Genomic DNA, 16,071 nt, shown 5'->3' on the forward strand with positions numbered 1-16,071 from the left:
ATTTAGAATTGAAGTTTATAAAATAAACCAATTAAGTGTAAGTCCTAGAACTAAAAAGTGCAATAACTGAAATTAATAACTCAATAGATGGGTTTAGTATATTGGACCTAGCAGAAGAGAGGATTTGAGAGTTAGGTCAGTAGAAAATATCCAGGCTGAAGCATGGTGAGTAAAGAAGATGGACAGTTTAGAAAAGAACATAAAAAACACAGGGACAGAATAAAAAACTCTAATACACATTTAGAGTCTCAAAGGACTGGGGAGAGAACAGGGAAGAGCACTATTTGAAGAGATAACAGCCAAGAATGTTCCAAAACTGATGAAAGACATCAACCCACAGATTCAGTGAGTGGTATAAAATACCAAGCAGGGGGAAAAAGAAAGTACAAAGAAAACCCACAGGTAGAAACATCATAAAAAATTTGAAAACCTGAGAGAAAGAGAAGAATTTTAAAGCAGTCTTTCCCAAATGAAAGAAAAAAGAAAGGGAGGGAGGAAGGAAGGATGGAAGGAAGGAAGGAAGGGAAGAAAGAAAAGATTACATTTTAAATAACAACAATAAGACAGCTGACTTCTCAACAAAAAATGATGGAAACCAAAACTGAAAGAAAGTAACTGCCAACCTGGAATTTGATACCTAACAGAAATACCCTAGAAAAATGATTACAAAATAAAAGCATTTACAACAAATAAACAAATATGAAAGAATTCTTTGCCAAAAGTTCCACAACAAAAGAATTATTAAACAGAATTCTTCTGGCAATAGGAAAAGGATCCCATGTATAACAATCACTCTGCTATACACCAGGAACTAACACACACTGTAAATCAACTATACTTCAATTAAAAAAAAAAAAATAGGAAAAGGATCCCAAAGAGAAATAAAGGAAGGAATGAACAGCAACAGAGAGGGCAAATGTAGGTTAAATTTATAAAAGGAGGCAAAGCTTAGTTCTAAGAGTCTTTAGTTCATATCTTCTAATTTGCAAAATGGCTAACTAGTATACAAGCAAGAATAACTGGTACTAATGTAAGAAACTGATAAAAATCTGCTACTCTGAGGGATGGTAAACATGATTTTCATTTCCTTAAATATTTTCTAAAAATCTTCCTTGTATATCTGATGCAGATTTGAGTATTATTGGGTGGATTTTTTAACTGCAATATCTAACAGTAAAAATAAAAATACATCAATTGAAAAGGGGGTGGGCCTGGAAATTCCCCAGTGGCCTAGTGGTTAAAACAGTGCTTTCACTGCCGTGGGCCTGGGTTCAATCCCTGGTAAGGGAACTAAGATCCCACATGCTGAGCAGTGTGGCCAAAAAAAAAAAAAAAAAAAAAGAAAGAAAGAAAAGGGGGTAGGCTTCTTACAAGCGCATGTGAATCAATAATTATCTTGAAATAAAAGGTTTGATTAAAAACAGACATGAGGGGGCTTCCCTGGTGGTGCAGTGGTTGAGAGTCTGCCTGCCAATGCAGGGGACATGGGTTTGAGCCCTGGTCTGGGAAGATCCCACATGCTGCAGAGCAACTGGGCCCGTGAGCCACAGCTACTGAGCCTGCGCATCTGGAGCCTGTGCTCCGCAACAAGACAGACCGTGACAGTGAGAGGCCCGCGCACCGCGATGAAGAGTGGCCCCCGCTTGCCACAACTAGAGAAAGCCCTCGCACAGAAACGAAGACCCAACACAGCCATAAATAAAATAAATAAAGTAAAAACTGTCAAAAAAAAAAAGTCTTAAAAACAAAAAACAAACAGACATGAGGATGCCCAAATGTGCCAAGAATCCCTGTGCCCCAAATGCAGTGCAAAAGCCACAGAGCTGCTAGACTTGAGGGGACCTCACTATAGACTGGAACGGGGGACACCTCTGTGGGGACCAGTGTGGACAGAGGATTAAGGCAAGAATGGTTTTCCAGGAACTAGAGGTCATGGAGATGGATACCAGGTCCCCAGAAATAATGGAAATAGAATTTCTCATCATGCATGATATTTGCATATCAATTTAAATACTATTTCAGGGAGCGTAAGACCCTTCCCTCTTCCCCATAAGAGCCATTCATGAATCCCCGGTTAAGGGCTCAGCTCTATAGAAAATTCTTTTTGTCTGGTTTTTCTTTCCATTTTTCTTCATCTTCCTCTCTTCCATTTCTCAATGAAGTCTCATTTATTTAGGGCCTGAAAAGGAACCTTGGCAATAATAATAGCTCTGTTTTTTTGAAAGCATCTTCCATGCATTTTACATATTAATGCTTCTAATAATTCTAGCAGATAGGTATTAATATTTGCTATTTTTATTTATTTTTATTTTTTTAATTAATTTTTTTTTTTTTTTTTGGTGCTGTACGCGGGCCTCTCACTGTTGTGGCCTCTCCCGTTGCGAAGCACAGGCTCCGGACACGCAGGCTCAGCGGCCATGGCTCACGGGCCCAGCCGCTCCGCGGCATATGGGATCTTCCCAGACCGGGGCACGAACCCGCATCCCCTGCATCGGCAGGCGGACTCTCAACCACTGCGCCACCAGGGAAGCCCAATATTTGCCATTTTAGATGTGGGAACTGAGGCCCCAAAAGGTTGTTATCTTAAGTTACACAGCTTGTAAGATCAATGCAAGACACAAATGATGGCTGACTGGCTCTAGAGCAGTGGTTCTCAAACATTGCCGTGCATTAGAATCACCTGGGGACTTTAAAAAGGTCTCCATGCCTGAGCTGCACCCATCTGCCAATTAAGTCAAAATCCCTGGAGACGGTCCCTGTATGTATTTTTTTTAACTCCCCAGCTTGATTCCGATATGCAGCGAGAGACCTGCTGCTCAGAGATGGTGTCCAAAAGCCTCTGTATCTGTTGTAGCCCCTGCCTAGGAAACAAGCCTGCATGGGGTCTGTGATCCCCGAATTCAGCACCAGAAGTCACCCCAAATACTTATCACTAGACAGGGAGGCAGGAGCAAATAGGTGTTCCTCTTTTTGTTTAGTTTAGGTACTTAGCTGACGATGGCTCCCCAGCCCACCTCATCTAAATTTTCTCTAGTTTCTCTCTTTAATTGCGCTCAGGTTTGCTGGCACTTCAGGCCAAAAAGCTCTCCTCCTCATGAACAAGTCCGTGTCTGGCCACCACTCTGGCTTTGGAGTAGTTGGGAGAGGGCCCTGGTGCACCTGGGCAGGCTGTGTCCTCCAGCTGGTGGCTGCCTGAATGACGCTCTCCAACACTCAGTTAGATGCTTTAATACTAACTGATTTATGCCTGTCAGGGAGAGAGAAGAACTGGCCAGACAGTTCTGATCTGTTGAAGGCTAAGCGAGTGCCCATGAAGGTGGTTCTCCCCAGGGCTCAGTGAACTGACCCCCTCTGCCAGGTACACTCTCCTAGGCTTGTCACAACCTGGGTCCGAAAATCCAAACGGTGTGCCTTTGTCAAGGCCAGAGAGCCATCACGATGAGGGCCTGTCTCTGGATGATTCCTTGGCAGCCACAGATCAAGAATTACGAGGGTTAGGTGATAGGGCGTGATGGCTAAAGGCAGGCGATGGGAGTGCAGCTAGACCCAGGTTCAAATCCTGCCTCTATCATGCACCAGCTGTGTGGCTTAGAAGTTTCCTGATCTTTTGAAGTTTCAGTTTCCTCATTATAAAGTGGAAGTAAGTATAGCATCTTCCCTATGGGAATTTTGGAAGAATCCAATAAAATAATCCATATAAAGCACTTAGGACAGTGCCTAGCCAAGGTATCCAGTGAATGCTGATTACCACTTTTACATGTAACAAGAGCCAAGTACCTACTATGTGTTAACACTGGGCTCCAAGGCCGCCCATATTGCGCAATCGAACTCTAATTAGAAGATGGTTAAGAGTAAGAGCCTTGGGCCTCAGGCCTTATGATTCTGCAATAAAAGAGGGGAATTGTTACAGAGAGGCCAGGCCCAAAGAGGTAAAAGTAGGTCAATTAGCCACCTAAATGTTGCCGACGTGCAAGGAGGGACAGGCTGAGGCAGATTCACAAGCGCAGCCTGCACGTGCAGGAGCATTTAGGTCCCAGGCTTTTCTTATTCATAACACTCAGTTCTCTCACAAGAGATCTTACAGATCGTCTTATACAAAATCCCCATTTTACGATGGAGGACACCGAAGCCCAGAGGTCAGGGAGGTGGGCCCAGGCTTCACACTGGTGAGCGGCGGCCGGGAGTAGAACGCGGGCTTCCTCAGCTCAGGGTCAACATTCTTTCCATGACGCCACCCTGACCTTTGTAAACTATGGGAACAACAGATTACAATTGCTCGTGCTAAGCGTTTCTGTTCATTCCCCCCACTGGAATATATTACCTCTGTACCAAGACAAAAAGAACAATCTAATCATGTATTTAGAGAATTTGGAACTCAGAATTTAGAGGCCAAATCCTGGACAAGGCTCCGCTCCTAACCAGCTAGGGAATCATTAGGCTCTTTTGAGAGTCTCTGTCCTTTAGAGGGTGGCACACTTTTTCTGTAAAGTAAATACTTAGGCTTTCCAGGCTGGACGGACGGTCTCTGCTGCAACTACAGCTGCGTCTCTGTACTCAGCTCTGCTGTGGTAACACCAAGAGAGCCAGAGACAAGACACGAAGGCATTAAGGCGGCTGTATTCCAATTAAGCTTCATTTATGGGCACTTGAGTCTCATAACTTTCAAGTGTCACGCAATATTCTTCTTCTCTGGGATTTTTTTCAACCATTTAAAAATGTTTGCAGACAGTACAAAAAGTATTGGGCCTTGATTTGGCCCTTAGGCTATAGTTCCCTGAGCGCTGCTCTAGGAAATGAGCTCAAGAATATCTGCTCCACTTACTTCACTTTGAAATGTTTTCAAGTAAATATGTTCATTGCATAGGGAAGAATAGGGAAGCCCTGGTTTGACTATAGTTTGAAAAACCAGTGATCTAGAGAGTTTAGTTATACACATGTAATTAATACAAACCAAGACTTTAGTTGTATATAAGTAATGTTATGTAGATGAAAGATGAACGTAGTTCTAGATTGCTTTAAGAGAAAAACAGCATCCAGGTCATAAGAAGAAATTATCCCAATATAATCTCCAACTCATGTGGTTCAGAACATATGTATTTCTGAGAGCCAGGTTTAAGGAGACTATTGACAAATCTGGTGGTACCCCCTGGAGGGGGAATTAAAATGTTGAGAGGTAAAACTATGTTTGAATGAGGAGGAAAGGTTGAGACTTATCCAGAGAGCAGAAATAGAGCTAATGGGGCAAAAGAAGACAGACATCGGTTCAAGAGACAAACTTCCTGGAGCTGGAACTGGCCAACAGTATCATGAGCTATCTCATACAGTGAGAATATTCAGAATATTCCCATCACTGGGAACATTCAAGTAGAAGCTGGCTGACCACCTTTCAAGGATGCAGTATATTGTGCTACATTGCCTAGAAGACAGGGTCAGCTAAGTGACCTTGAAGGTTCCTTTTGGGCTCTAAAATTCTAGGATTCTATACAATGAGTTAATGAATAGAAAAGCACTATGCAGAGGGTTGATGTGCAAGACACTGGGAGCCTTCAGTGCCCCTATGTAAACCCTCTCGTCCCTACAGTCCTAAGGACAGCGACAAGTTTCTCAGCCTGCCCAGCTCCCATCCAAACGAGTCTCACCACTGGCCCACACAGCTCACTCCCCAGAGTGAGGGCTTCAGGAGGCATGTGGTAGGGGGGCCCCAGGTAGCACTAAAAGTAGGACAGGCTGTGTCCTTGGCTCCTACCTCAAGCTCAGCTTGATGTTGTGTTGGGGCCAAAGATTTCAGTAATTGGATTATCAGTGAAAGGGTGGAATCAAAGAGATGTATCACCTCAAAAAAACAGCTAGTTCTTCAAAGGCAGATCATAGGAAGGAGAGAGGGGTAAAGAGAAACCTGGAAGGAGAATGGTATTCCCCAGCCTTCTTCCAGACAATCCCCAGAGTCAAGCCTTTCCTAGCTCTGAGTCTGGAGGCTAAGCAGACATTCTCACTCCCTGCCCCATTACCCTGTGCTTGGAAACCCACTTCTACTGACATGAACTGACTTTGGGCGCTTGAGTGAAAAGACCGAGTGCCTTACCCTTCTCGTTCATCGTCCGTGTTGTAATACACCTGTGGAACAAAACAACAGGCTTACTGTAGGTTGGACACAAGCAATGGAAATATATTACATGATGCACAGACTTTCCTAAGGCATTACACTGTCTCAAAAAAGACAAAAGACAAATCTGTTTAATGATGCTGCACATGTGTGTCTGAGGAAATACAAATTTAACCTCTTCAGTCTCCCTAGGGTTAATTCTTAGATTTCAATGAACTAAAATTGGAAATCAGATTACCTATAGCCCTAAGCCAAATCTTGCTTTTGACATTAAGGAAATATTTTAGCAAGATCTAAAAATCATTGTTTACAAAGGCCTTGAAGCAGGGCCTGTGAGTAACCAATCCCATCCAGTCCACAGGAGAGCTGACTCCAGACAGAGTGCTTTGGAGAAAAGAGGGGAACAAGAAGTCCCCACGGCAGTAACCCCAGGCCTCTGTTTTTTTCCCCAAAGGGACCTGGGTTACCCTGGCATCCCAAGACCACAAAAATCTAGGAGTCAACTACCCTCAGGCCAGGAAAGGTCATTTAGCTCTAGGAGGTGTTCTGGCCAGAAGGAAAAGAAACTTCTTTCGGTGGTCAGCATGGCAGCAGGCAGAATCAGATTTAAAGACATTATGAAGCATCCTTATTTTATGCAACTCTGGAAACCCAGAGGGGATCTGCTATGTATGTTAAGTCCTCTTCATCCAATTATTTATGACAATTAATTGTGGGCCTTTTGTGAGCTTTAACTATGTGCTGCAGGACCATTTCCATTTGGGTGAAGAATGAAACTCGTTAGTATCCAACATTCGCACATTAACTTCAAAAGTCACCTCTGGTTCTAGTCCATTTCTTCACTGTCCCTGCTGAAGCCACCTGGGAGAGAAACAGCTGTGTCTAGACTGACACTCTCCGTGGAAACTTTCTCAAAGGCCCGTGGCAGTTCCTGGGAGGATGCCAAAGCCACACTTAGTTATATACCAAAGCTGGTTACCTGGAACTCTTTGGGAATGAGTCATTCTAGCCATTAGCTCGGATTTCCACAGGGAACTTTTTCCTCTTACACTTTTGAATGTCTGTGGTTGTATTGTGTACTTTGTTTCTTCTTAAGCAGAGAGCAGTGAAGGTAACACATTTCCTCCCCAGATCCCAAGTTTCAGTGTGGCGTCAGAGCACTGGGATGTGCTAGTAATGGGACTGTCTATTTAGATGCATATAGAGTGACCCACATAAGCAAGGGAGCCTGAGCCATAGCACTGGACACACAACTGGATTTGGAGGAAAAGTTCCTGAGGTTGGCTTGTCTTTTGCTGGTTTCTTTAAACGTGGCATAACACATCCACCCTGCTGCACCACCCTCGTAGGGTAATGGACAGCTCTCTGCAAAGGTGACTGGTGACCCAAAGCTGGAAGCAGCCTTCTCTTAAGTGTCCTCCTGGCCTCCTGAGCAGCCTCTGCTGCACCGTCCCTATCACCTCCTTGCACTGTCATTTCTCCTCCTTGCACGTAATGACCCACTGTTTCTTCCTGGTTGGCTGTAGGGCTTATTGCACGAATTTAATGTTTAGACAGTGTTTCTCAAACTTTAGAGTGCATAAAAACTATCTGGAGAACTTCTCATAAATGCAAATTCCCAGAGTCCCCCTTCAGAGATTTCAATTTGAAAGGCCTGGAATGGAACTTGGGAACCTGCATGCTTATCAAGAACGCCTATGATCTGGGGGGTCGAGGGTTTACAAGCCACAAGTGGGGAGACGGTTCTTGAGGGTGTGAGGGAGGCATGATGTCCTCCCTGTGTTCAGGTGCGTTGAGGAAGGCTCATACCCGCCAAGTACATGTTATCCAGTGGGATGATGCCTCTGCCTCCCACAATTTCTCCCAAGCTCCCCTTGTCACTTCTTTTTAAAGGCATTCCCGACAGAAGCCACAGGGCGTATCAGGACTTCAGTGTGAGGAGAGGGAGACTGAAGATCTCCACAGTGCCTGCACGTTGGGTTCATGCCCTCATATGAGGTTTTGATAACCATCTGGTGAATGTACTAACCCACAAGTGAATCAGTGAGATAATGAGGGAGCAGGGGACATGTGGGCTGATAGTGAAAAGCCTGCTCCCCAGTCCGCACGACCATAGCTGAGGTGCCTTCAGCGTGGCTCGGAGTGCTCACCGACCATGCAAGCTAAACAGCTGCTTGCTCCGCAGTTGTGCAGGGCCGCCACGTGGCTCATTTTACCAGGCTCACGCCTGCAGTGGGGACCACGGGCCTTCCTCCCCTACCCGCCCCTGCTCCCTTATGGTAAAACTGGCCCAGCTTTTGATCTGCCACAGCTAGCTCTCATTTTGCCCGTCAAAGTCAGCCGAGCCCCGTCCCACGCCCACTTCTCACGCCACGGCACTGCCCTCTTCCCTCCTGCCTCTGGACCCATCTCCCAAGGCTCCCAGCTTTTCTAAGAAAAGGCAGCCGTTAAAGTTCCAGCCAGCTACACAGCAGGTGCTTCTTTCCTTGGGCCAAGCAAGTTGATCAACCACAGGACATTCACGCATTGTTCCAGGGCACAGAAGAGTGTGTTCCTTTGTTGCCTGGAGCCCAGGCAGGCTCCCTAACTGAGCCCCTTAACTCTGACTCCAAGGCCACAGGGGAAGCCTGAGGCTCCTCAAGAACAGCCCCAGACAGCAGGACTTAACTTCACAAGGCCACAGGGGACGCTGATTGGGCAGCTTTGCAAATTGCTGCAACCAACCAAGGGTAAAGGCTACACTTTCCTTCTGATTCAGCCACAGGCTAGGAGCCCAGCTCAGGACACGGAGGGAGCAAGTGAGGCCAGAGGACTGACAGTCACGAGCAGTCAGATTTGGTCACTTTTCCTCTTAGGATTCATTTACAGCTTTGTGTATTTCAGAGAAATCTTGCCAAGAGAACAGGTCAGGCTGTCAGTTTTGACACCGGGCTGAAGCCAGAATCACAACAGTAAATAATAAGAGCAATTTAACTCCATTTTCCCCTCTCTCCTGGAAGGTGTGGATACCTAGCTTCAAAAACTCCCATGTATTTACAAAGACTGTAAATACACAAATCACCATCATGTTCTTGGGAATTAAAAAATAAGAATAAAAATAGGTGCTGGCTCTCATAGCTTAATAAATCATAATATTCTTTCTTTCTTCTTTGTGTCCTTTTCCTATCAAACAAGTAAGACAAGATGGGAGTGCTAAATTTTAGTGGAATGCACTCTAAGAAAAAACTATGGGTATTTTGTTGCCATGTTGTGTCAAAAACAGCAACTTTTTAAAAAAAAACCCTGGTTGTACAACTGCTTTGTCTCATACACAAAATATTCTCCAGAAAGAGAAAGTTAAGCTGATAATGATTTCTGCTCCTAGACTAAGGTCAATTCTAATGAGTGTCTGAACACTTAGAATGGAAGAAAAACTGGAATGTGTCATTATGCACCTCTTTCTCAACAGACCTTTCCTCAGAGGACTCTGAGTTTAAAAGAAAACTAATCAATACAAGAGTCACTAAACCCAATTGGTTTGGTGAAAGACAATTCTGGCTAACGCTGGGGAAGTAATTATCTCACACAATTTTAATTCATAACATAAAATAAATAATACTAAAGACATTAGAAAAAATCATCCATCTCATAGCCCTACTCATCAAGTATTACATTTTGTCTTGTTCAAATTCAGGTATATATTTGGAATCACAGTATAGATACAAATGGCTATTGTACTTTTTTCCCCTCTGAACATTCATAATGAGTTCCTATGTTGCTACATAGTTTTCATAATTATAATTTTAGTGGCTGCATAACATTTCATCAACTGGAGCTACCATAATGCGTTAATTATTGTATCTTTATATTATAATATTATTTCTATAATTTCACTTATAAATATACCTAGAAGACAGGAACTGTTTTTAAAAGGCTTGTCTACAATCTCATTTTTCTCTTGGTGTGAAATTATATACCTATTCAATGGAAACTGTTAATTTACTACGGGAAAAATTGTTGATAGAGTTTTATTTAATCAAAGAATTTTTCCTCTTGGGCAAGTTTCTAAAGTTGTGTGTGCAGCTCAACTTCCCACCAGTAGATGGAGCTCCATCGCATCAGGTGGATCCCACATGACAAAACTAACAAAACAAAACTTTTCTTACAGGTTATCAGCCTTCTTACTTTCTTCCTCTTTCATTGCCTTGTCAACACTTCGAGATTATCAGCTCACTCTCACCTTCCCCTTAGTAAGTTGGTCTCCTCTCCTGAGACATTCCTGTCTATAAAATTCCATTTTCTGTAGGGAACAGCTGACTTTCTGTTGAATTCATGGGTTTTATGTTTAAGATCAACAGTGCCTGAAGTGATGCTGTCTTAAGGCTCTACCAGCCCAGTGAATGGATGGCAGGTGGATGTTAGCAGGGAGGCCATACCTGTCCTGTCCTCTGCAGGTTTGCAAAGTGAACATCGGGTATGAAGAGCACGGGCTGGGAGTGCAGATCAGGCATAGTCTTGAAGTAGGTGATGTCGCTTTTCTTCTGTAACGGTATCGCCGCCAACTTCCCATCAGAGGCTGGACACAATCACAAAACCCATACGTGAGAGGGTTGTGAACGACTAAGAACTCTCACCTGTAAGATCTAATCTTAGCTAAAGTTCATGACTGTCTCCTATGAAGCTTCCCAAACGCCATAGATGTGAACACACTTTAAAAGCCTCCCCTCTCCCATCACCAAACCAGCAGAAAGAGTGTGGACTTGGCATGAGCACTTCTGAGGGGGAGCTCCGGTCCCCTCTTGCCCTCCTGTCCCTCTCTGTGCCCTAGATTTCTTGTCTGGAGAAGGAGGATGTTGGTCTCCTTGACATTAGAAAATCCCTCCTAGTTCGAACTTGTGATCATGGGATTCTATTTACTTTTAACGGGGACAGTTCACCCCTTCTCCACTGCTAGGGAAAAGCAAGCCATCCCTTGCGTGTCCATATTTTACCTGCAACCCACTTGTTTTCACCCATTCCCCAGTGGACCTGGCCCAGACAAAGCCTACCCCTTCGCAGCCACACTCACAGTTGTTGCACTGGGCTTGGGAGGCCTGGCCTTTCCCCTTCTTTCTGTTCTGCTTCCTCTCTTCGTCTCGGATTTTTCTTTCTGCTCCCTGACAGGGAAAAACAAATGCAGGCAATGCTAGGCATGTTACCAGAGCAACTGTCTGCACACAAGCCACAGGGATAAGAAACAAAACGTGGGAAGGAGAGCCAGGCAGCCCCGTTTCCATCCTCCGGCGAGGTCAGGCCCCCACTCTGAAGGCTGAGACTGCTCCTTAGTTTACAGTCCATTGTTGACCTCCAAGGGATCCCACTCTTCCCAGAGTTCCCCTGTTCCCTATCGCAGTGAAGCCAGTTAAGTAATTTTACTGATTATAATAAAATGTTGTAGGATGAAGCATCAGCTCGTTAACATGATTCCTGGACACGGAGGGGGTGGATTAAAGTTGAGTGCAAATTCCCTATGAAATTTTTCCTTTGCTCGTTGGTATGGAACTCTAAAACATCATCACAGTAGGGGAAATGAGGGAGGGCATAAGTGAACTACACAGGATTTAAGATCATTTTGCACATACAAGCATGATCTGGGGTTTTGTGTTACTATGTTCATATGCTCTTGGAGATGGTGCTCAGTTGACCGACTAGAACAGAGGCTGGTCTGTTTGCCTCCTGTTTGCTCCTCTGTTCCTTGTCTTTTGACTTCTTCATTGGCTTCTCTTGCCAGATCCATCTGACTTAACCAGTTGACCGTCACCTTATATCTCTTGCCTTCTTGGCCTTCCATGATTCTTTGAATATCTTCTCTTTCTGGTCAGCTTTGCTAACTCACTTTCCTCTTCTCACTCCCCAAATACAGACATTCCAACACAGTTTCCTTTTCTTTTCTCTCTCTCCATTCTTATGACAGAAGAATTCATCTACACCCATATTTCCATGATGCCCTAGAAAGGTGACATCCAGGTACACACTCCCAGCCTAGACTCCTCCCCTAGATTTCAGATCTGCATTTACTGGTCCTGCCCTTTGTGGCAGCTATTTAAGGAATAGTAAAGTAAGGACTGGCCAGCAACCTCTACCCCTAGAAACTGCCCCCAAGTTATCACACACAAAAGAGATAGATTTGAGAGTATACAACTTACTCCTTCTGTTAAACACACACACAAATCGATTAAAAAGCAAAGGATGAGGGGACTTCCCTGGTGGCGTAGTGGTTAAGAATCCGGCTGCCAATGCAGGGGACACGGGTTCAAGCCCTGGTCAGGGAAGATCCCACATGCCGCAGAGCAAATAAGCCCGTGCGCCACAACTACTGAGCCCGCGCACCTAGAGCTTCTGCTCCGCAACAAGAGAAGCCACCGCAATGAGAAGCCCACACACCGCGATGAAGAGTAGCCCCCACTTGCCGCAACTAGAGAAAGCCCACGCGCAGCACTGAAGGCCCAACGCAGCCAAAAATGAAAATAAATAAATAAATTTATTTTAAAAGGAGGCAAAGGACAAGTTGGTGAAAATACTTACAATAAAATATCATATAAAGTGTTAAATCATTAATATATAATGATTCAAATGAAAAAAACAACTAACATACCAATAAAGAAATAGACAAGAGCCATAAAATAGGCAATTCACAGAAAAGGACACACAAATGGTTTGAATTAAAACATTGAAATATAGAGTTTGCTTATCAAATTGGCTTTTTAAAAAAAGCTGATTCCCAATTCTGGCCAAAGTAAGGCCATGACACAACAGGGATATATGGTCAATCAAGGTATCCATCATGGCTTTAGAGCTAATTCTTGAAGAATGAGTAATTACAGCTAATCCTGATGGGGCACTTCCTCTGTGGCAGGTGAGTTCTAAGAGCTTTACATAGGTAAGATTTGGATAGTTATAATAGTTTAATCAGATATTTTAAATACACATTTTTATGCCAAAAAACTTCTTACTACCAAAAGGGAGTAATTATTTCACAGTGCTTCAAGTTTTGAATTGTCACTGATGTTTATAAGCCATAGAAATTCATAGAAAGGGGGAGAAAAAATATAGAAATACTTCCTTTGCAAGTCTCTTCAAGATATACTAAGGTTTTGTAGAGTTTTTTGTCTAGATAACGTATAATATTTTCAGAAAATGAAGTGTTAAATGCACAAACATGACTTTGTTCAAGCGGGTGTAAAATATAAGCAAAAGGCCCCTATTCTTATTGTGTCCAAGACATTTTTCTCTGTATTTGAAAGTCTGTACAATATGGTATTTAATGTAAGTAGAAATATGGAAATTCATCTATATAAATTACAGCTCACCAAAGACATACCCCAAGGTTTGTCAAGCAATTTTATTTTTAAAGTGGTGTTTTATTTTGTACAATTGCTATGAGAAAAAGGTCTGAAATTAATCTGTTTCAGGATTTATATAGGTTCAATGTCAATTATTAGGAAATAGAGTCACCTGCTTAATATTTTACAGGTATTCTTTGATATGCCAAACCCAAAGGATTAACATAAAACATAGAGTAGCTCTCCATAGAGCCTAGTCCTAGTACCACATCTACGTAAGAAATTTCCTGCCCAGAAGGCTCAGATATCAGCACACCAAAACAATTCTGATAGTATCCAAACTTAGGAGAGCCACAGTTCTCATATCTAAAATAAGGCTTTGACTTCACAATGACCCACGGCAGCTTTGATACACTCAATTAACATAGAGAAAGCATCCTTGAACATGACCTTCCAAGAATTCCTTTCCTTCCTTTGATTATTTCTGACCCAAAGCTTCTAGAAAATAATCCTTTTACTCTCATTAAAGCACAAAAAAGTCTAGTTCTTCCAGAATAGTATATTTTCTGCAAACACCAAATTTATCATTTGAAAATAATTTCCCCCACTTATATGTTCACTATGGAGTGTTAAATTTGAAAAAAAAATTATGCCTGAGGATTTCCTGATTATATTGTGATCACTTTTGCCACCTTTTGAGAGGGGGTGGCTATCTTTATTTTTTTATTTGCTACATAAATTGTTTCTCTTAAATTTATTTTAAGAATGTGGCCTTCAATAAAATGGATAACCTGGAAGAAATGGACAAATTCTTAGAAATGCACAACCTTCCGAGACTGAACCAGGAAGAAATAGAAAATATGAACAGACCAATCACAAGCACTGAAATTAAAACTGTGATTAAAAATCTTCCAACAAACAAAAGCCCAGGACCAGATGGCTTCACAGGTGAATTCTATCAAACATTTAGAGAAGAGCTAACACCTATCCTTCTAAAACTTTTCCAAAATATAGCAGAGGGAGGAACACTCCCAAATTCATTCTACGAGGCCACCATCACTCTGATACCAAAACCAGACAAAGATGTCAAAAAGAAAGAAAACTACAGGCCAATATCACTGATGAACATAGATGCAAAAATCCTCAACAAAATACTAGCAAACAGAATCCAACAACACATTAAAAGGATCATACACTATGATCAAGTGGGGTTTATCCCAGGAGTGCAAGGATTCTTCAATATATGCAAATCAATCAACATGATATACCATATTAACAAACTGAAGGAGAAAAACCATATGATCATCTCAATAGATGCAGAGAAAGCTTTCAACAAAATTCAACACCCATTAATGATAAAAAAAACCCTCCAGAAAGTAGGCATAGAGGGAACTTTCCTCAACAAAATAAAGTCCACATATGACAAACCCACAGCCAACATCGTTCTCAATGGTGAAAAACTGAAACCATTTCCTCTAAGATCAGGAACAAGACAAGGTTGCCCACTCTCACCACTCTTATTTAACATAGTTTTGGAAGTTTTAGCCACAGCAATCAGAGAAGGAAAAGAAATAAAATGAATCCAAATTGGAAAAGAAGAAGTAAAGCTGTCACTGTTTGCAGATGACATGATACTATACATAGAGAATCCTAAAGATGCTACCAGAAAACTACTAGAGCTAATCAATGAATTTGGTAAAGTAGCAGGATACAAAATTAATGCACAGAAATCGCTTGCATTCCTATACACTAATGATGAAAAATTAGAAAGTGAAATTAAGAAAACACTCCCATGTACCATTGCAACAAAAAGAATAAAATATCTAGGAATAAACCTACCTGAGGAGACAAAAGACCTGTTTGCAGAAAATTATAAGACACTGATGAAAGAAATTAAAGATGACACAAACAGATGGAGAGATATACTATGTTCTTGGATTGGAAGAATCAACACTGAAAATGACTCTACTACCCAAAGCAATCTACAGATTCAATGCAATCCCTATCAAACTACCACTGGCATTTTTCACAGAACTAGAACAAAAAATTTCACAATTTGTATGGAAACACAAAAGACCCCGAATAGCCAAAGCATTCTTGAGAAAGAAAAACGGAGCTGGAGGAATCAGGCTCCCTGACTTCAGACTATACTACAAAGCTACAGCAATCAAGACAGGATGCTACTGGCACAAAAACAGAAATATAGATCAACGGAACAGGATAGAAAGCCCAGAGATAAACCCACGCACATATGGTCACGTTATTTTTGATAAAGGAGGCAAGAATATACAGTGGAGAAAAGACATCCTCTTCAATAAGTGGTGCTGGGAAAACTGGACAGCTACATATAAAAGAATGAAATTAGAACATTCCCTAACACCATACACAAAAATAAACTCAAAATGGATTAAAGACCTAAATGTAAGGCCAGACACTATCAAACTCGTAAAGGAAAACATAGGCAGAACACTCTATGACATAAATCACAGCAAGATCCTTTTTGACCCACCTCCTAGAGAAATGGAAATAAAAACAAAAATAAACAAATGGGACCTAATGAAACTTAAAAGCTTTTGTGCAGCAAACCATAAACAAGATGAAAAGACAACCCTCAGAATGGAAGAAAATATTTGCAAATGAAGCAACTGACAAAGGATTAATCTCCAA

At 42.3% G+C, this 16,071-nt stretch overlaps 1 protein-coding gene across 1 annotated transcript in view; it reads right to left on the bottom strand.

Moving 5' to 3' along the window:
- Positions 1-16,071, bottom strand: part of GRHL2 (grainyhead like transcription factor 2) — a 165,101-nt gene that overhangs the window by 19,169 nt on the left and 129,861 nt on the right. Inside the window, exons 10-12 of the mRNA XM_082601679.1 lie at positions 11,151-11,238; positions 10,519-10,658; positions 6,083-6,114 (exon numbers count right to left, since the gene is read on the bottom strand). Of these exons, the coding sequence (XP_082457805.1) occupies positions 6,083-6,114; positions 10,519-10,658; positions 11,151-11,238 (260 nt within the window). The remainder of the gene's footprint in view (positions 1-6,082; positions 6,115-10,518; positions 10,659-11,150; positions 11,239-16,071) is intronic.

This window comes from Mesoplodon mirus, assembly GCF_964341445.2.
Source record: "Mesoplodon mirus genome assembly, chromosome: 16".
Lineage (NCBI taxonomy): Eukaryota > Metazoa > Chordata > Mammalia > Artiodactyla > Ziphiidae > Mesoplodon > Mesoplodon mirus.